The sequence below is a fragment of the Musca domestica genome, unplaced genomic scaffold, assembly GCF_030504385.1.
Source record: "Musca domestica strain aabys unplaced genomic scaffold, Musca_domestica.polishedcontigs.V.1.1 2, whole genome shotgun sequence".
Classification (NCBI taxonomy): Eukaryota; Metazoa; Arthropoda; class Insecta; order Diptera; family Muscidae; genus Musca; species Musca domestica.
The window spans coordinates 29,011,367-29,028,642 of NW_026712249.1; the positions used below are offsets into that span (position 1 = coordinate 29,011,367).

A 17,276-nucleotide genomic window follows, 5' to 3' on the forward strand; every position below is an offset into this window, starting at 1 on the left:
AAAACCAAAATTATGAATAAAAAGTTGTGAATAATGATTAAATTGTAAAAAATACATATCACAATACCTTCCGAAGGGTATGAAATTATGAATCGTTTAGTTTTAGCCAAATGTTTGTTCACATTTTTTTTTTTTGGATTTTTGAAAGTTTATTACTATTTTTGTTTGTTTAGTGAGTATGGTAACACTAGTACGTCCACCTTTTTGAAACGCGTCTGACAATAGACACACACATTCTTAATTTTTATAGTGGTGTACACATCATCTAACTAATTTATCTCGTTGTAACTGTTAACTCTCGACAGCTAGCCTCCAAGCAATTTCACTATTTTTAAAAATCGAATGAACGACGATTTGAAAGAAAATCACATAAAGCTCATTGCCCTGATCAAACAGAAGTTCAAATTTACATTGGGTAAGTTTATTTGAGGCAATGAGAACAGCAATGGGAAACATTTCCCTTTTGTATTTTTTTTTTATTTTTTCACAAAATAGAAATAACAATGGAAGAAAAAAAGATGATGGAGGAGCAAGTTCAAAAGAGAACTATAAAAATTATAAATAAATAAAAAAAATTGACGCAAGTAACTCCCCAAGTGTAAATCAGAGTAGTTAAAAATGTCTACAGAAAATCGGCGATCATAGTAAACATTATTACATTATTGCAGTTCTGGAACAGGCCAATTATCTTTGATGAAAGTTGTATTTTACTACAAGATACACACTAGTTCAGTTATTTTCGTCACAATATATTATCTTTTAAAAACAGCAGATGATATCAACTTGACGTTACGAAAAAAAATTTAATTAAAAAAACTATTACATGTAGCTGAAAACAAAACAAGCAATCAGCTGATTTATCAAATCAAAACTGTTTGTGATAAGAAGAGATGCAAGTGATTGCAAAAAGAATTTGCAAACTCTGTGTTAAAGAACTTTCAAAATTTCTCTTTCGGACCGCTTTCTATTGCAGATCTTTTGTGCTAACAGACTTACAGTAACAATTGTTATAAACTCTAGGGCAACCAGACACACCTTATATAACCTTCGAATTGATGATTTTGTAATTCTTTTTTAAGAAGAAATATTTTGCCCTAATTTTCAAGTATGTTGAAATTAAATACAACGCTACCTATATGACTTACCTCGGCATATCTTAAGTGATAAAATTACGATTAATTTTATTTTAAATTTATATATAATTTTTTTTGGGAAATATTTTTTATTTGAAAAAACATTTATATTAAATGACAGAATAAATACTACGCTTATTATGAACGAGCTTATAATTTGTTGTTGTCATTCATGTATAAATACGGCATCTGTGAAGATCTAGACTCTCTCTCTCGCTATTACCAACAATAACTCATGTTTACTGGGGGGAAAGTATTAGCAATTTTTTACGCTTTTGTATCACCAAAATACAAAAAAATATATATTTATATTATTGTTGAATAGGAGCAGGGCTGAAATGCATTTTATCTTCTTTTGGTTTTGTAGTTTCATCGGGGGAAATTTTGGTGTTTAAATTTTAAACAGATGTAAGCTTCTTTTTTTTTTGAATAAGAAAGTCGTAATATAGTAAAAAAAGATGTTTTAGGCATGAGATCCAGTTTTAAACATGTGTTCTTATCGCAAAGGTCTTTGGGGACTACGATCGTAGAATATTAAATAGGCTGGTACACTTAAGACTTCATCAATGGATACCTCGCGAACCACAGTGTCGGAGGTATAAAACCATCTGCAAATATAAAAGATTTTGATTGAAAAAAAACATGTTTAATATTTCTTAAAAACCTATTCTCACCTATGACTGTTACGCAAAGCTCCTCTCCTGTAGGTGACAAAATGCCCAGAATGGGCCTCACCCGAATGAACCACAACAGCCAATAGACGGTACAGATTACGTGGAAACATTGTACCAAATGGTGTTCCATATGAATCGTTGACATTACCCATATTCATGGGTAGACTAGAAGAAAACAATGACATTGTGGAACCCCATGGAGTGCCCGCCTGAAAGTAGGAAAAATTGTTTTTATTCAGTATTTTTTAATGGTTTTTCTTTTTTCCATCGATTAACTAACTTGACTATTAAGATGGGGCTGCACAAAACTATATGGAGCCATGGATAAACTTTCAGGAAAATGTACATAATCTTGACGTTTACATGCTTGGCCAGTAGGCAGCCAAACGGTGCGGGCTATATGAATGCACAGACATGCTGGTAGTTTTGCAAATGTCAATGATTTGGTGTGTGTTGTGGTCTCATTACATGATTCGCATTTGACACCGGTGACATCTTCAGATGTGATATAGTCACTTAATAAATGACCCAAACTAAGTCCAGATCGTCGTTGCTGTGGTAGATTTAATGTTATGCTATCGAATTTATCATAACGTACTGCAGACTACAAACAAAAAAAGATAATGTGGAAATGTTAAATGGATTTTTATATTAGTGAATAAATAAATGATAAGATTTCGTGCTCTTTACAGGGATAACTTTGTTGGGATTCTAATATAGTTGTATTATCTATATAATCTTACTATGGAAGCTAATTATAATTGAAAATTTGGAAACATTTAATTTATTTGTTAGCCCTTAAAGATTGCACTACAATCTCACAAATATTGGCTGTTCTTGAATTCTTTGTATAGTATTTAAAAATAAGTTGGGGCTTAATTCATGGCACTGTAAAAAACAAACAAAATATTTCTTTGCGGTTATGAACTTATTTTTAAACCTTTGAATCATTTAATTCAAGTAAAATGTACATAATCTATTTCATAAGTGGACTTAGCTAAACCTAAATCATGATGTTATTATTGAAAATATTCACACACAAACATACCTTAAATCCACAGCCATTGCAAACAATTTGTGTTCCCATGGCACCTTTAAAAGGATGTTGCACTTGTGTTGGCATTTGATCTGACCATATCTGCACGCAAAAAAGAGACACAAACCAAATATACACACATTTCCTCAAACATAAATATCATTACATACCGAAACTTTTCCGGGACCTCTTGTTAAACGCTCCAATGAACGACATGAACCCGAATTACGTTTGTTTAGATTGTCACGTGAACGACTTGGACGACCATTTGCCATCATTAAAGATGGTTTGACAAAATCAACTTCCATCATTTCCGTGGGTGTGGATGCTACCGGCATATGTTCTGCATGTAAATCACGTTCACATATCGACGATGGGGAATCTGGTGTATGAGCTTCCGAGCGTACCATTCGCGACAAGCCGGTGGCTTCATCGTAATCGGCATTAAGAAAATCACTTAACATTGCACTCGATGGTCGATTGGGTGCATCACCTCGACCATCTTCGGGCAATGCATCTGACAATGACCCAACTTGTTTGGGACGATGTGCCTCCTCTTCCAGTGTTGAAAGCATAACATGAAACAATTCATGGGCATCATGTTCTTCCTGGGGTATTACCCAACCCAATGCGTTGAGTGCCCGCAACACTGCACCGGGCGAATAGGGATCTCCCCTTAAGGTGGTGTGAGTGCCATTGATGACCTCCAGTGTATTCAGCAAAGAGCTAATCAAACTCTTTTTATCTGGTGTAGCATTATTATACAATTGTAGCCAAGCAATAAATTGTGGACATGCTGCAAATGCCTGCAGAAGTGTGTTAAGAAAACATGTCTGGCCAAAATTGTGTAATCCAGCAATTTGGCCACGACGCTGACGTAAACGTGAAGATCCTTTAACAGAAAATAAAACATGTTCGGGGTGGTCTTTAAAAATATATAAAAAAAAAATCTTTCTCTACTTACCCGAACCACTTGGTCCCCAAAAAACAAATGCTCCAACGACAGCAGCGACCGTGACGCCAGCTGCCATCAAAATTTTATCACTTTCCATGTTAACGCTTCCTTTCAAAGGATTTCTTTTAAATATTTTTTTGTATCACAATCAATTTAGCTTCTTAATTTCTTTCATTTTCTGTCCAAGAAGAAAAAAGCGAGTCGCAGCCATTCACGACGAAATAGAAATAGATACCGAAGACCAGCTGTTATAACAGTGTTACCATTTTCTGTCATTTTGTGGAGTTACTATATGAGTAACGTGCGACAGGTGGCAGAAATATGCTAACTTTACCATATTCCCCATATTCCGAAATTTATTGAAAATTGCAGGAATTACTTTTAAACTTACCTCATTCAATTTGCGTCGATCCGTCATTAATTTTTATGTCTTTGTTGTATAAAAAAAAACCCAAAAGGAAATGTCAGAATACGGTCAGTACAAGCAATTGTTTACCTTTTTATCCCCCTTATCTCTCTCTTACACAAACAGTGACTTTCCGCAAGTAAACTCTCCTTATTCAAAATCCGCCTTAGAAGCTTTTGATAGCATCCTTGTTTTTGTAAAATATTTTAGGATATCGCACGATATTAATTGGAACAAACTAGCTGATCCAAAAGAAACAAAAATATTATTTTTAATCAATAAAAATTAAATTTCAAAATCAGTTTTTGATGATAACACAGATGGTAAAATCTGACCATAAATGAAATTTTTTTTTTAAAAAAAATTCCCTTTTATAAATCCCTAATTTTTGAATTATACTCCTTCTCTTGCTAATAAAAATTCCCATCGAACTCCAGGCAAAACTTGTTGATTTGCTTCTTTTAACATTTTAATCAGACGAAGTTCGAGAAACTACCCTTTTCAACTTTATTAATACATAAATATTATAACATATTTTATTATCTTACATATATTTAAATTTAAAAATCATCCATCATCATGGCATCAGCTATAAACTTCTTATAAATATTCATAAACTGAGCAACAAATGCTTCCAAATGGAAAATATGTTTTGCACCATTCTGCATACGATGTTCGTACAGTGTGGCATACTCCAGCGTTTTGGCTTTAATAGACATGTCACAGTTCTTGACGAGTTCCTTGACCAAACCCTGAAAGATAACATCGGGTGGAACTCCCTGGGCCAACAATTCATATAGACGGTCACGAACTTTTTCTAGTTTCGCTGGTGATTGTTCGGTTAGAATTTGATTTGCTGTTTCGCGTAGAAACACTTGCCAATCCAGCTCCACGATATCTTGTTGGGCTGTAAACGGATACTGTTGTACTTTACAAGCCTCTAACATCAAGATGGCTCTACGTAAATTTCTTTCCGACTTATCAATTATACGCGTGGCCAGCTCCAATGGCAATGAGATATTTTCTCTTTTACTGATGGCCTGTAGTACAGAGATCATTTCATTGGGTGTGGGCGCTGCCACTCGTATGCCTAAACATCTGGAACGAATGGCCGGAATGACACGTGAAGTGGAGTTAACTGAAAGTATAATACGACATGTGGCGACATATTTCTCCATAGTACGACGCAAAGCATGTTGAGCATCTTTGGTAAGTTCGTCGACTTCGGAAAGGACAATAACCTTGAAATCTCTTTGTCCATTCGGATCTATTTGATGGGTCTGGGCCACTTGTTTGATCAAATCTATTACAACGACTCTGTCATATATGCCGGCATCGGAAGGATTTACCTCCAGATGGTAGTTACTACCCACTGTCATTATTTCGATTTTGCGATTTGATGGTGTGGTAAATGTCATGGTTTCATTGCGTAGCCTTTCAACGCCTGCACCGTAGAGTTCACGCAACAGGCACATGATACGAGTTTTCTTGCCGGCACCAGAGGGGCCATAGAACATTAGATGTGGAAAATCACCCTGTTGGCAGAGATTCTTGAGGTTTTCAGCTTGATCCTGAATGGAATAAATGGTTATTAGAATCATTTAAAATGTATGTAAATTCGACATACCTTGTGATAGTCCAGCTTCAGAAGTTCCCTTGGACGGTGTTTATCAACCCACAGAGCCATGTTTCTTGAAAATATACGAAAGAGCTACTCCAAACAAACCAAATCAATCAAGTCTAATAAACTGCAGAAACATATAAACAAACCGGCTATTTGGCGCAAAAAAATTCAGGGTTACCAATTCATTTTAAATTGCGAAATTATGGCTTGCCATTTTAAAATACATTAAAGCGTTTGTCGTTTAACGGCGTCATTGGTTTATTAGCGTTTTAAAATATTTTGTGTTCCGAAATAAAAATCGTTTTCACTCTCCTAGTAAGTGTACTACAGTGAATTTATACAAATAAATTATTTAAGCCCAATATTTTCGAAATAAATTTATCAAAGTGGTGGAAAGTCATTAACTTATATCTTTTTAAAATTAGTTTTGGCAACCCTTTTTCATTAAAGCGACAGCTGTTGCTGTTTACACGTTTTTTAGTTTCTAAACAAAACACACAACCTGGGAAGATGACGCCTGCAAGTGGAAAGAGCCAAAGGAAACACTCTAAATTGATATGCCTTCCAGGACAACGTCTTTGTCTGTCCGATGAAAATACAGTTTCGGGCCAAGGAACATATGAACGAATGGGCTATATTTATGCCACACTTGCTGGCACGGTACACATAAACGAGAAGGACAATGTAAGATGAAATTATTTAATATCCAAATGAGTTTCATTGGAGATTATGTTTTTTTTTTTTTTTCCAGTGCAAGTTCATTGAAGTACAGTGTGCCGGTAGCCAGACCATAGTTCCCGTTGCCGGTGACATTGTAACGGCACGCGTTTTACAGGTCAATCAACGTGCAGCAAAATGTTCAATCCTGTGCATTGGTGAACATGTTCTGGAACAAAACTATCGAGCTATTCTCCGTAAGGAAGATGTTCGTGCCACTGAAAAAGATCGTGTGGAGATGTATAAGTCATTCCGTCCTGGTGATGTCATATTGGCCAGAGTGGTATGTAAAAATTTTTGTTTAATTTTCATCTAATGGCGAGTAATTTTATTTTTGGATGTAGTTACCACAAACAGAATTGTCTTGTTATCAATTGAGTACGGCTGAAAATGAATTGGGTGTGGTCATTGCAATATCCAGTGAAAGTGGTCCAAATGGCCCGCCTATGGTACCCATAAGTTGGACCGAAATGCAGTGTCCAAATACATTGGTTAAGGAACCGCGCAAAGTGGCAAAAATTGTACCCGCCAGTGCAGTTAAGACGGAAAATTGAAACCATCGTACGAGCTAGCTATAATAGTTTAATTCTAAGTTTGGATTTTTTTTTAAATTTTTTTGGACAAAAAAAGAAAATTACAAAGAGAAGTCTACAAATTAATGTTTGATGGAGTGTTTTTTTGTTATAAAAATGGGGGATGTAAAATCAACTGAGCGCCGTCTTCTCCATTACCACTTAGTGTCTACTTATGCACCGAACTTAATGAGTGAGAGGTATATCTAGGTAAAAGTGAATGTCAATGGGCTATTAATGAATTAAACTTAATAATACGAATAAAAAAGGTCAAAAAACTTAGGTTCTTAAGTATATGGGGAGACTGGGAAACTCGTTAAAATTATTCCAGTGATAGCTCATTTTAATGTTTACAAGCGTACAAAAAGAAAATAGGCTCAAAAGAGCTAAAGAGTTGATTCGCTTGGCCGAATGTGGTGAACTGTCGAATTTGGTTTTCTCCGCTCCGATGAGAAAACATTCGTTGTCCAGCAGTTTATAAACAAACAAAATGATCGTGTTTATTTGCCAAAGAGGTCAGCTGGAAGTGTGCACCTTCGGCGCCGGCAACAACCGATGGTCACTCTCCCTTTATTTATCGACCGTAGCATCAGAATAAATGCCGAATATTGTCGTGAAAATATTCTGGAGGGTGTATTAAAGCCATGGGCACGCAAACTTTTTGGCCGCAGACTTTGGGCATTCCAACAGGACTCAGCAGGCGCCACCCAAGAATGGTTACAAGATGAGGTTCCTCGCTTCATTTCCTTCAATGACTTCAAAGGCCACCAAAATCTCCGGATATCAATCCGTTGGACTATTGTTTCTGGGGTATTTTGGATCACCTCAAGCAAGCGCTTCGCTGAGAATAGGCCAAAATACCGCAGAGCAACATTCGGGCAGCATGTGACGGTTTCATTGGCCGTTTGAAGGCCATAATTCGTGCCAAAGGTAACCAATTCGAACAAATCTAGACTTATTCTAAAATTTGATGCTATTTCCGACATTTTTTGCTTTCATTTACTAAAATTAAAAAAAAAAATGTAACAAGTAAAAAAGCAGTAAGTTCGGCCGGGCCGATCTTTAAATACCCTGCATCATTTGGAACGATTTTGGAAATTAAAAAAAAAAAAAAATAAATAAAATCCGTTCAAAATTCTGTTAAAATCTTAAAAATACCGAATATAGCCGTTATAATAGGATCTATAAGACGACGTGGGCCTGCATAGGTAAGTTTTGTTATAAGCCATTACAATATTCAAATGCGAAACTTGAATAAAAAAATCGGCGAATAATGTAGCGAATATCAATGAAGTACTGAATATCCAGGGAGGTACCGTTATATTAGGGCTATAGGAAGACGTGGACCTGCATACACAATTTTTGTCATTGGCTGTAGTATCCATTACGAACTTAAATACTAAATTTGAGACAATTCCGGTGTATAATATCGCTAAAATCATCAAAGTACCGAATATCGGGAGGTACCGTTTTTTAGAGGCTATACGAAGACGTGGACTTGCACAGACAATTTTCTGTCATAGGCTGTAGCATCCGTTACGAACTGCAAATGCCAAATTTTAAACAATTCCGGTGAATAATGTAGCTAAAATCATCAAAAATTTAAAATTTTATAAACCTATTTAATTTCTTTCGGAAGCTAGAGTGATTTCCACAGACGAACGGACATCGCTAAATCGACATAGGATTTGAAGCTGATCAAGAATATATGTATACTTTGTGGGGTCTAAAATGTATATTTCGAGGTGTTACAAACCGAATGAAAACATGCTATTTTAAAGGGTATAAAAATTATGTCGTTTGACTTTGTTGCAGTTTTATCTCCCCCTATATATCCAATTGTTATGAATTACTGTGAAGTATTGTCAATATCATTTCTTTTACTTGTCTTTTGTACAATCCATGACAATTATGATTATTATTTTTTTTGGAAGGAAGATTGGACAATTTTTCTGGCTTTCCTTGTTCTTTATCCATATTAAATATTGTTGGACCTGAAGAAAAATTTGGTGGAAACAGAAACGAGTGAGTAAACATTTTGCCACGGATTGAAACAATTACGCTCCTAGAAAATACAAACAAAACCACGTTTATTGCTGTGATAAATTAAAAAATAAAATAGTTTTATTAAGTGTTTATGGAATTCTTTAAATAGTTTATTTCGTTTATAAACTCAATATCTGTTAATGTTCATACATAAATAAAATATGTGTTGCTCTTTGTTTGTTTTTTTTTGTTAATAACACACATTACATTTCATAAAAATACATATTTAGATATTTCAGTCAATTAAAAATATGGTATATTGAAATTAACATTTTTCTTGTTTCGAATTTTTAAGTTATCTAGTGTTAGAGGTATGTTAACAAAGAAGCAATTTGGAGAAAGAAAACACAAACCAATATTTCCAAGTAATTCCAAAAGAAAGAATGAAAAAAAACGACATAATAACATCAAATTAACAATATTTAAAAGAAAGGGCACAAAAATTAAAATAAAAATGAATTTAGATTAAAACATAATACACACTATTAATTAAGGCTAGTTAAGTAAAATTAAAAGATAACGCGTTGCTTTAAAAGAAAAAGAACTAAAACAAAATCACTATACATAGGTTGCTAATTGCAAAATTTTAATGATTATTTGAACTTATTTACATATAATTTGTGATATATAGCTATTTTTTTTGGGTATGTCTATATGCCAAAGATTCTCAATACGGATATGATAAGGATGCCTAGAGGCGACATAGGACATGGAAAATGTGAGCAGCAATTGTTTCATTCTATTCCGAAATGAAAAATGTAATACAAATTTGTGAAGAGAGAAGAGATGATTTTAATTAATTTTAATTTTTTTTTCTCAATGTACAAATAAATTTGTATTTTTTAACAATCAAATGCTTGCTAGCACTGTGCCATAATTACAGATTAATATATAATTTTTTGAAATCTCAAGTCTCACACCTCAAAAATTTGCCGAAAAGATAAGTGAGTTTTTAGAAGAATAAGTGAATTAGAAACTAATATTACTTCTACGTAAAATTTGATTTAGAGAAGCGATCTAACACAGAACACAGTCTGATAGGTTTTATGGGCTCATCCTTGATGATCTATAACCATGGTACAATAAAGAGGTAAGGTAGAGCAACCAGCTGATTATAATTCTTTTTCTAAGTGTGCCCCCGACTTCTGCCAATTTTGTGTATGTATTAATTGTTTTGAAAAATAAAAAAAAAATATTTTTAAAATCAATGATTGGTAGAAACTTTAATTGCGGGGCGCACATTATTAATATTAACCAGATTTGCCACGGAATTAAGAGATTGAACACATAGGATCGTAATTTTGAGAGAATATCCAGGCATTTCATTCATCTTTCCCACAAATTGAATCAATTAAAAACTGAAAAAATTAAATAAATGAAAACAATTTGTTAGATACAATTTTGAATAATTCTGACAGGAAGCGGGCATAGTCTCAGTGCTGTATTTCTGTAGTTTGACGAAGCTTTTCTACCTCCTTGTTGTACTATGTCTATAACTACAAGTTTATTGTAATAATTTTTTGGTGACAATCTAATCTGCCCAAAATATTAACAGAATAAAAACGACAGCTGGTCATCAAAACATCAAGTAAAGCTCTTAGGTGGACTTTTATGATGCCAGTGATTCTCTTGATGCCTAGAGATTTTTTCCTAGACCCTTTATATGCGAAAGATTTGATATCTTGGAAAAATCAATTTAACTAGTATCCACTTCAAATTGTTGCACAACGTTCCATTTCATTTTAAATTGTCAGTCGCATACATTGCCATATGTGTTCTCGCTATTCGGAATTTAAAGTTTTAAGTGTTCCAATGAAATTAAATATACTTCTCTGGAACACAAGAGATTTTAAATGCAATTCTGATTGAAAGCATGATAATTGGAAGTCAGACCAAACATTTTTAATTAATGTAAGCAACTTAAGAATCAGCGGTAATTTGAATAAATGCATGGCCCCTTTTTTCGAAATGAATTCAAAGGAAAAAATTTAAATTATGTATTTTTTTAAATAGTTTTCAATTTCTATTGTTCTTCTATGCAGATCATCAAAAGCAACTATGAGTCTATCTCGTTTCCTTTTTCCTGTTATAAAGAAATGCACAAAGACATAATACCCTTGTGGTGTAGGGTATAAAAAGTAAAGTTATTAGAAAGTTACAAAATACGGCCTCAGATCTGTGTTAGGTCCTGCTTCTATATGACGTACGAAAAATAAATGAATGAACGGACAACAGCCTTCAGATTGATTTTATATTGAATAGATTAATGCTTCTCCAGATTATTGGATGCCAGAAAAATTGCAATTTAATGGGATTTTGATGGGTTGATGTATTTTTTGTGATTTTACTGGCCTGTTTACTAAGCTGGGACGAATAGAATGGCGTCAAGTTGCTGTATTAATAATTGGAAAGTGAAGTCGCGATTATAAAAATCATTGCTTCTCTCAAATCAATCAAATTTAATGTTCTGAATGCAATCTTTGATGGGTAGAAAAAGAACAACAGACTCCAGATTGATTTTATACAGATTCATGCTTTTCCAGAAAATGACGAAACAATAGCCAAATATTGGCTAGCAGAAAATTCTACAGACTTTACCGGAACGTATTTGATGATGTGCTCCGGTTCCATGGATAAAGTCAAGCGGTTCTGAACATTATTGAATCTTTTTAATCGTTTAAATTAAATGTTGTTTTTGTAGGAAAAAAAACTCCTGAATGCAGTCTTTGATGGGTAGAAGAAAATGTAAAAAAAGGACAAGAGACTGCAGACTGATTTTATACAGATTCATGCTTTTCTAGAAAATTACAACACAGAAGCCAAATATTGGCTAGCAGAAAATTCTACAGACTTTACCGAAACGTATTTGATGATGTGATGCTTACATCGAATCAAATCACTCAGGGACATTTTTACAGCTTTCGAATTTACCGGAATCAATCAAAATCAATGTAGATTATTAAACCTGAAAAACCTACTGATTGCTGGGTAATGAAAAAAAGTGGCTTAAAATCCCCAACTTTGTAAAATCTTTGGGGTATTGCAAACAGAAATGTTTTAATGTCGAGCTCACTAATTCGACCTAGTTATGGATTAATGTAAGGCCCTTTCATTCCTGCAATATTGAAGCACCTCCAGACAAAATGCTGAGATCCACTTGTAAGTTATTTGATCATTTCTCTTAGGGTATACAAGGATTTACGATATACCGAGACTTTTCAGTTTTTGCAAAATAAATTCAATTTGAGCGTCTGTTTAAAACCAGTTCTTTTTATGCCGATAATGTTCAACTCACTACTTCGACCTATGGATCAATGTAAGGCCCTTTCATTCCTGCAATATTGAAACACCTCCAGACAAAATGCTGAGATCCACTTGTAAGTTATTTGATCATTTCTCTTAGGGTATAGAAGGACTTACGATCTACCGAGACTTTTAAGTTTTTGCAAAATAAATTCAATGTGGGATGACTGTTTAAAACCAGTTCTTTTTATGCCGAAATATTGAATTACGATGCAATTTTTTACATTTTCTATTTCTAGGTGTACAAGGAAAACATCTCCAGTGTCTGGAACCATTAAGCCTTTTTCAGTTTTCTTTTAATAAGCTAAATCCGTGCGGCACTCTATAGCTAACAGGACTTTGACTAAAACGAAACATGACTTTTATAATTTATATAATGTGAAAAAACAACATATATATTGAACAATATGAAAAAAAACCTAACGGAAATTCAACTTGCTTTTCTAATTGCACGAATTTGGGGAAAAGGGGGAGAAAAACTATTTAATTTTTGAAACATTTTCTTGAAAAATTAATATCAACTAATTTAAACATTCTCTTTTTGTGTAACATATATACATACATTTGCATTTCAATACCATGAATACTTGGTCAAGGCAACCGGAAATATTCCCAAAGAATTTTTCACAACAAAAATTATTATAGAAAAATGTTTTTCAACTTAAAAAAAAATTAGTTTTAATTAAAAAAGATATGGGAAAATGTCCCTGGGAGTTTCGATTACCTTGATTGTATTTTTTTTTTCATTTAAACCTTATTCATAAAAAATATTCAGTTTTTTTTTTTTCATTCTAAAAGGGTCATTTTCATAAAATACTTTTTTCAAATTTTTCGTTTCTTTTTTATGAATAAGGCACATTATATAGTGAAGTTTTTGAGTTATTGGGATTTGTTAGTAAAATCTGTGTATTTGATAAAAAAAAAAAATTACTTCATTTTGCAAAGAATTGGTGGTGGTGGTGTGTTTAGCAGTCTTGTTGTGTCGTTTGTTAGCTAATGGGAATAGATGCAAACAATAAGAACATGATTGAGGAATTTTTCTTTTGGAACATACTTCCTTGTCGCCCGGTGATTAAGATGCAGTATTGTTTAAATTACTACTACCACTATTCAATTTCATTAAATCCCTTAGCCACAGGGGTGGTTCAGTTGGTGGCAGTGTTATTGTTGTTGTCGTTTTTGGTAATACATTGTCTTGATCTTTCTCTACTACTACAGGTAAATTAGTTTCATTTTTGCATTCAGGCACTTTTTGTTGTTGCTCATCACGATTTTGGTCTTCAAGCGTTTTCCTCCAATTACAATTGACATCTGGTTCGCTAGCCGAGGCTGCTGCCGACGTTTCTATTTTACGATCATCACCATCACCATCACCACCACCACCAATAATGACCTTTAGGAATTTTCTTTTTTGTTGATTTGTTAGTTTCAGATTTGAGCATTGTTCATCAATATGTGAGCCATTCAAATACATTCCATGGCATTTATCACATTGTTGGAATTCATGGTCTGCATGTTCTTCACACATATGTCGATTGTAGGGAAGGAAACCTTTCAAGGATTGTTTACAATAATTACATGTATAGCTTTGTAATTTGATTTGTTTGACGGGGGCTTTTACTTTGACAATTTTCAGCTGAGATTTTAACGATGCTGATAAATCTTTGCGTTTTCTTTTGCCAGCAGCGTTCGGCTTTTGTTTTTCATTGTTATGACCATTTGCCGATTCTGTTGCTGCTGTTGTCGTCGTCATCGCCGTGGACAAAGTAGTATTGGTATTTTTTGTTTTGGTATCTAATGACTTTTGTTTGGTCTTTGCCGAGTCCTTAATCTTGGGTTTTGTTAAATTCATTTGAACAGCAGCAGATTTTTTCGTTAACAATTTAGAATTATCTAATTTTTGAGATTTTTTAGAGACTGGAGATTTTTTACAAGATTTTAAATCTTTTTGTTTCGTTTGTTTGGTACTTTCTTTCTTTTTTGTACTATTTTCTAATTTTTTAACTATGCTACCAGTTTTGGTATTTTGTTTGGATTTTTTCTTCTCCACCACTTCGGCAGGAGTTGTGGACTTCTTGTTCTTGTCATGTTTCTTGTCTGCAGATGGTTTTTCTTTAGACGAGGCGGACACCTCCTTTTTATTGTTATCATGGTTCTCCTTTAAATGCTTGACATGATTTGGATAGCCAGCCACAACTTTTTGACAAATTTTACACTGGAAAAAGAATGATTTTCTTTTGGAAAATTGATAAATACGTGCCGTCTTTGCCACCTCTTGCTGTCGTTTGGCACTCCAGCCAAACGAACTGGCATGCACAACTTCCCTGAGATGGATTTTATATTGACCAAATTCATGTTTCTCCAGGAAATGACGACATAGTGCCAAATACTGGCTACCAGTCCACTTACAACTTAATGGACATTTCAACTCTTTCATTATGGGATCTTGCAGGGTTTTTGATTCCACCGGATGTTTTTTGATGATGTGATCTTTGTGTTCCTTGTATACCTCATCGATTAAACCACACAATTGACATTCGTAAAACGTCAGGCGCTGCATGTAGCGTAGGCGTATTGTCATGGCGCTATCTTGGGCAGCACGAGGTTTCTCCTTTAACACCGGACCATTGTAGTTGCGATGCTTATAACGCATATGATGGACTAAACGTTTTTCCTGGGAGAAGCCCAATTTACACTGGGGACATTTGTGGCCATCGTGCGTTACCTTGTGTACCCTAAGACTTTCCGCATCCGGCAGATTAATTTTACATTCACTACAGGCATATGAAGTGGTTTGTTCAACCACAACTTTGGGATTAAGTTTGGGTTGTTTACTAGGAGGTTCTTCGGTTTCGCTGTCGCTTGAGACCAAACTTAAGCTGGCAACTAAACGCAGCTGCTTTTCATCGTAACTTTTGCGTTTTTTCTTCTTGGCCGATGTTTGTTCTTGGTCAGGCTCAACACGACGAAATACAATCTTTTCATCGTCATCGTCGTCAGCGTCATCACACTTGGTGGAATTTACGTGACTGGTGCTGCTAGTGGTACTATTGATGGGGGTTAACATTACCTTGTTACTGTTATTGTTACATTCTGTTTGAATTATTGCCTGGGCAATTACAACAACTTGTTGACTGTTATGGTCCGCAGCAGTTGTGGGGTTTTGTAGTGGCAAGTCTTCTTGTGCCGGCTTTGGTTGGACATTGCTGTCATCATCATCAAGATCTATAATGGCCACAATACGATGACCCTGCTTATCTACAATGTCTGGCGGCAGTGAAGGTCTTGATTCTGGTGTGTTAATAACCGGAGCTATGGGTGTGCTTTCTCTGGAAGTCAAGACATCCAACATTTTGGCGTCATCACCCTCACTGCCACCGGTTGATTGTGGTGGCGTATACTGCGAACTGTAATGGTTGATATAGGGTTGCTGATCTTTGGGATCATGTAAAGCTTTTGCCTGTGTCTTTTGGTTTTGTTGATCGACTTTTTGCATAAACAAGTCATAAAGCATAACATCATCATCCACAATTACCGGCGTGTCGGCTCTATTTAGGGGCGATGTTGGCAAAATATCAGTAGGTGGCGTTGGCAGTATGTTTGGGGCAGTGGCGTCTTCAACATCGACTTCAATGTCACTTGTATCACCTTTGTTATTGGTATCGTCCAAACGATGGAATATCTGTACACGTATATCACAATCTTTACAGATATTACCCAGTGTAGGAGTTGTCCTTAACAGCTAAATTATAAAAAAAACGAATATGTTTATGAAATCTCAAATAACTCTACACATGGAAAGCACCATATAGCTAAAATGATTTTCTTCAATGTATTGGTGTGCGTACATCCAACACACTCAATCATCATTTCATTCATGTTAAGCTTTGCAAAATTAAAATTCCCTTTCCCGACTCACCTTTTTTGACGCTTTATCATTCACCGATCCTTGAATGTCCTGGGCCGATAGCCGTTGCTTCTTGTTGAATTCCCTCAACTGTGCTTTTGTAAATTTTAAATTCTTTTCCGTACGACATATTCGACATATTTTCCAAGTTTTAGCCATAGTAATTTGTTGCTTTCCCTCAAATGCTGCTCGGGAATTTTTTCAATTACTTCTTTGTTTGCTGGTAATGCACTGTTGTCGGCTACTATTCAAGCATTTACACAATTCTTATGGAAATAATAAGAATACAAATAAATTGGGGACAAAAACAACGAAAAAATGTTAGAAATCAAAGAAATGAACGTCTACCGACTCGGATTCAATGATGAATATTTGTTTATTTGCGGACGAAAAAAAACTGAAAACTGACAGAAGAAAAGGCGGCACACATAACAGTAATGGAAATTTTGGTAGTATGGCAGCAAATACACTAGGTAGACGCATGGGCGAAAAAATACAACTAAGCGAATGGTGTCATTGAGCATACGCGTTGTCTCTTGTTTACACGAGGCAAAAAGTTTAAGCACTGATTACACATTTTGTCAGCTTGATGTCAATTGATTGATTTCAATAATAATTGAAATATCAATAATTAAATTATCTGTTGTTTGGTTTGAAACAAATTTATAGTACGTTCACTTTGTAATGTATTTAAAAAACCCTGTCGATTTAAATTGTCGAAATAAATTATCATAAAAAAGATTAACCGGGCAACCGACAACAGTATTGCATTCTCAAGTTTTGTTCAGCCAAAAATGACATACATTTATGAGAAGAAGAAATGGAGTGTAATGAGATAAAATAAATTTTTTGCACTTTATACCAAAATCTCAAACGTAAAATACAGTGAAATGAAGGGTGAGT

General features: G+C 34.6%; 4 protein-coding genes across 4 annotated transcripts; 1 reads left to right on the forward strand and 3 right to left on the reverse strand.

Moving 5' to 3' along the window:
• Nucleotides 1-1,179: 1,179 nt before the first annotated feature.
• On the reverse strand, nucleotides 1,180-4,030 carry LOC101888761 (ubiquitin carboxyl-terminal hydrolase 30 homolog). The gene is made up of 6 exons (XM_005181221.4): nucleotides 3,808-4,030; nucleotides 3,014-3,735; nucleotides 2,856-2,945; nucleotides 2,088-2,411; nucleotides 1,808-2,016; nucleotides 1,180-1,741 (listed from the first exon to the last, which is right to left on the reverse strand). Exons 1-6 carry the CDS (start codon nucleotides 3,893-3,895, stop codon nucleotides 1,630-1,632), a joined length of 1,545 nt encoding a protein of 514 aa, XP_005181278.1. The 5' UTR covers nucleotides 3,896-4,030; the 3' UTR covers nucleotides 1,180-1,629.
• A 657-nt stretch (nucleotides 4,031-4,687) lies between these two features.
• LOC101888939 (replication factor C subunit 3) lies at nucleotides 4,688-5,989 on the reverse strand. The gene is made up of 2 exons (XM_005181222.4): nucleotides 5,832-5,989; nucleotides 4,688-5,775 (listed from the first exon to the last, which is right to left on the reverse strand). Exons 1-2 carry the CDS (start codon nucleotides 5,889-5,891, stop codon nucleotides 4,765-4,767), a joined length of 1,071 nt encoding a protein of 356 aa, XP_005181279.1. The 5' UTR covers nucleotides 5,892-5,989; the 3' UTR covers nucleotides 4,688-4,764.
• A 283-nt stretch (nucleotides 5,990-6,272) lies between these two features.
• LOC101891107 (exosome complex component CSL4) lies at nucleotides 6,273-7,204 on the forward strand. The gene is made up of 3 exons (XM_005181236.4): nucleotides 6,273-6,512; nucleotides 6,580-6,828; nucleotides 6,890-7,204. The coding sequence occupies exons 1-3, from the start codon at nucleotides 6,339-6,341 to the stop codon at nucleotides 7,097-7,099; spliced, it is 633 nt and encodes a 210-aa protein (XP_005181293.1). The 5' UTR covers nucleotides 6,273-6,338; the 3' UTR covers nucleotides 7,100-7,204.
• A 2,945-nt stretch (nucleotides 7,205-10,149) lies between these two features.
• On the reverse strand, nucleotides 10,150-16,898 carry LOC101891279 (uncharacterized). Its single transcript, XM_011293258.3, has 2 exons — nucleotides 16,386-16,898; nucleotides 10,150-16,208 (listed from the first exon to the last, which is right to left on the reverse strand). Exons 1-2 carry the CDS (start codon nucleotides 16,530-16,532, stop codon nucleotides 13,539-13,541), a joined length of 2,817 nt encoding a protein of 938 aa, XP_011291560.2. The 5' UTR covers nucleotides 16,533-16,898; the 3' UTR covers nucleotides 10,150-13,538.
• Nucleotides 16,899-17,276: the final 378 nt, after the last annotated feature.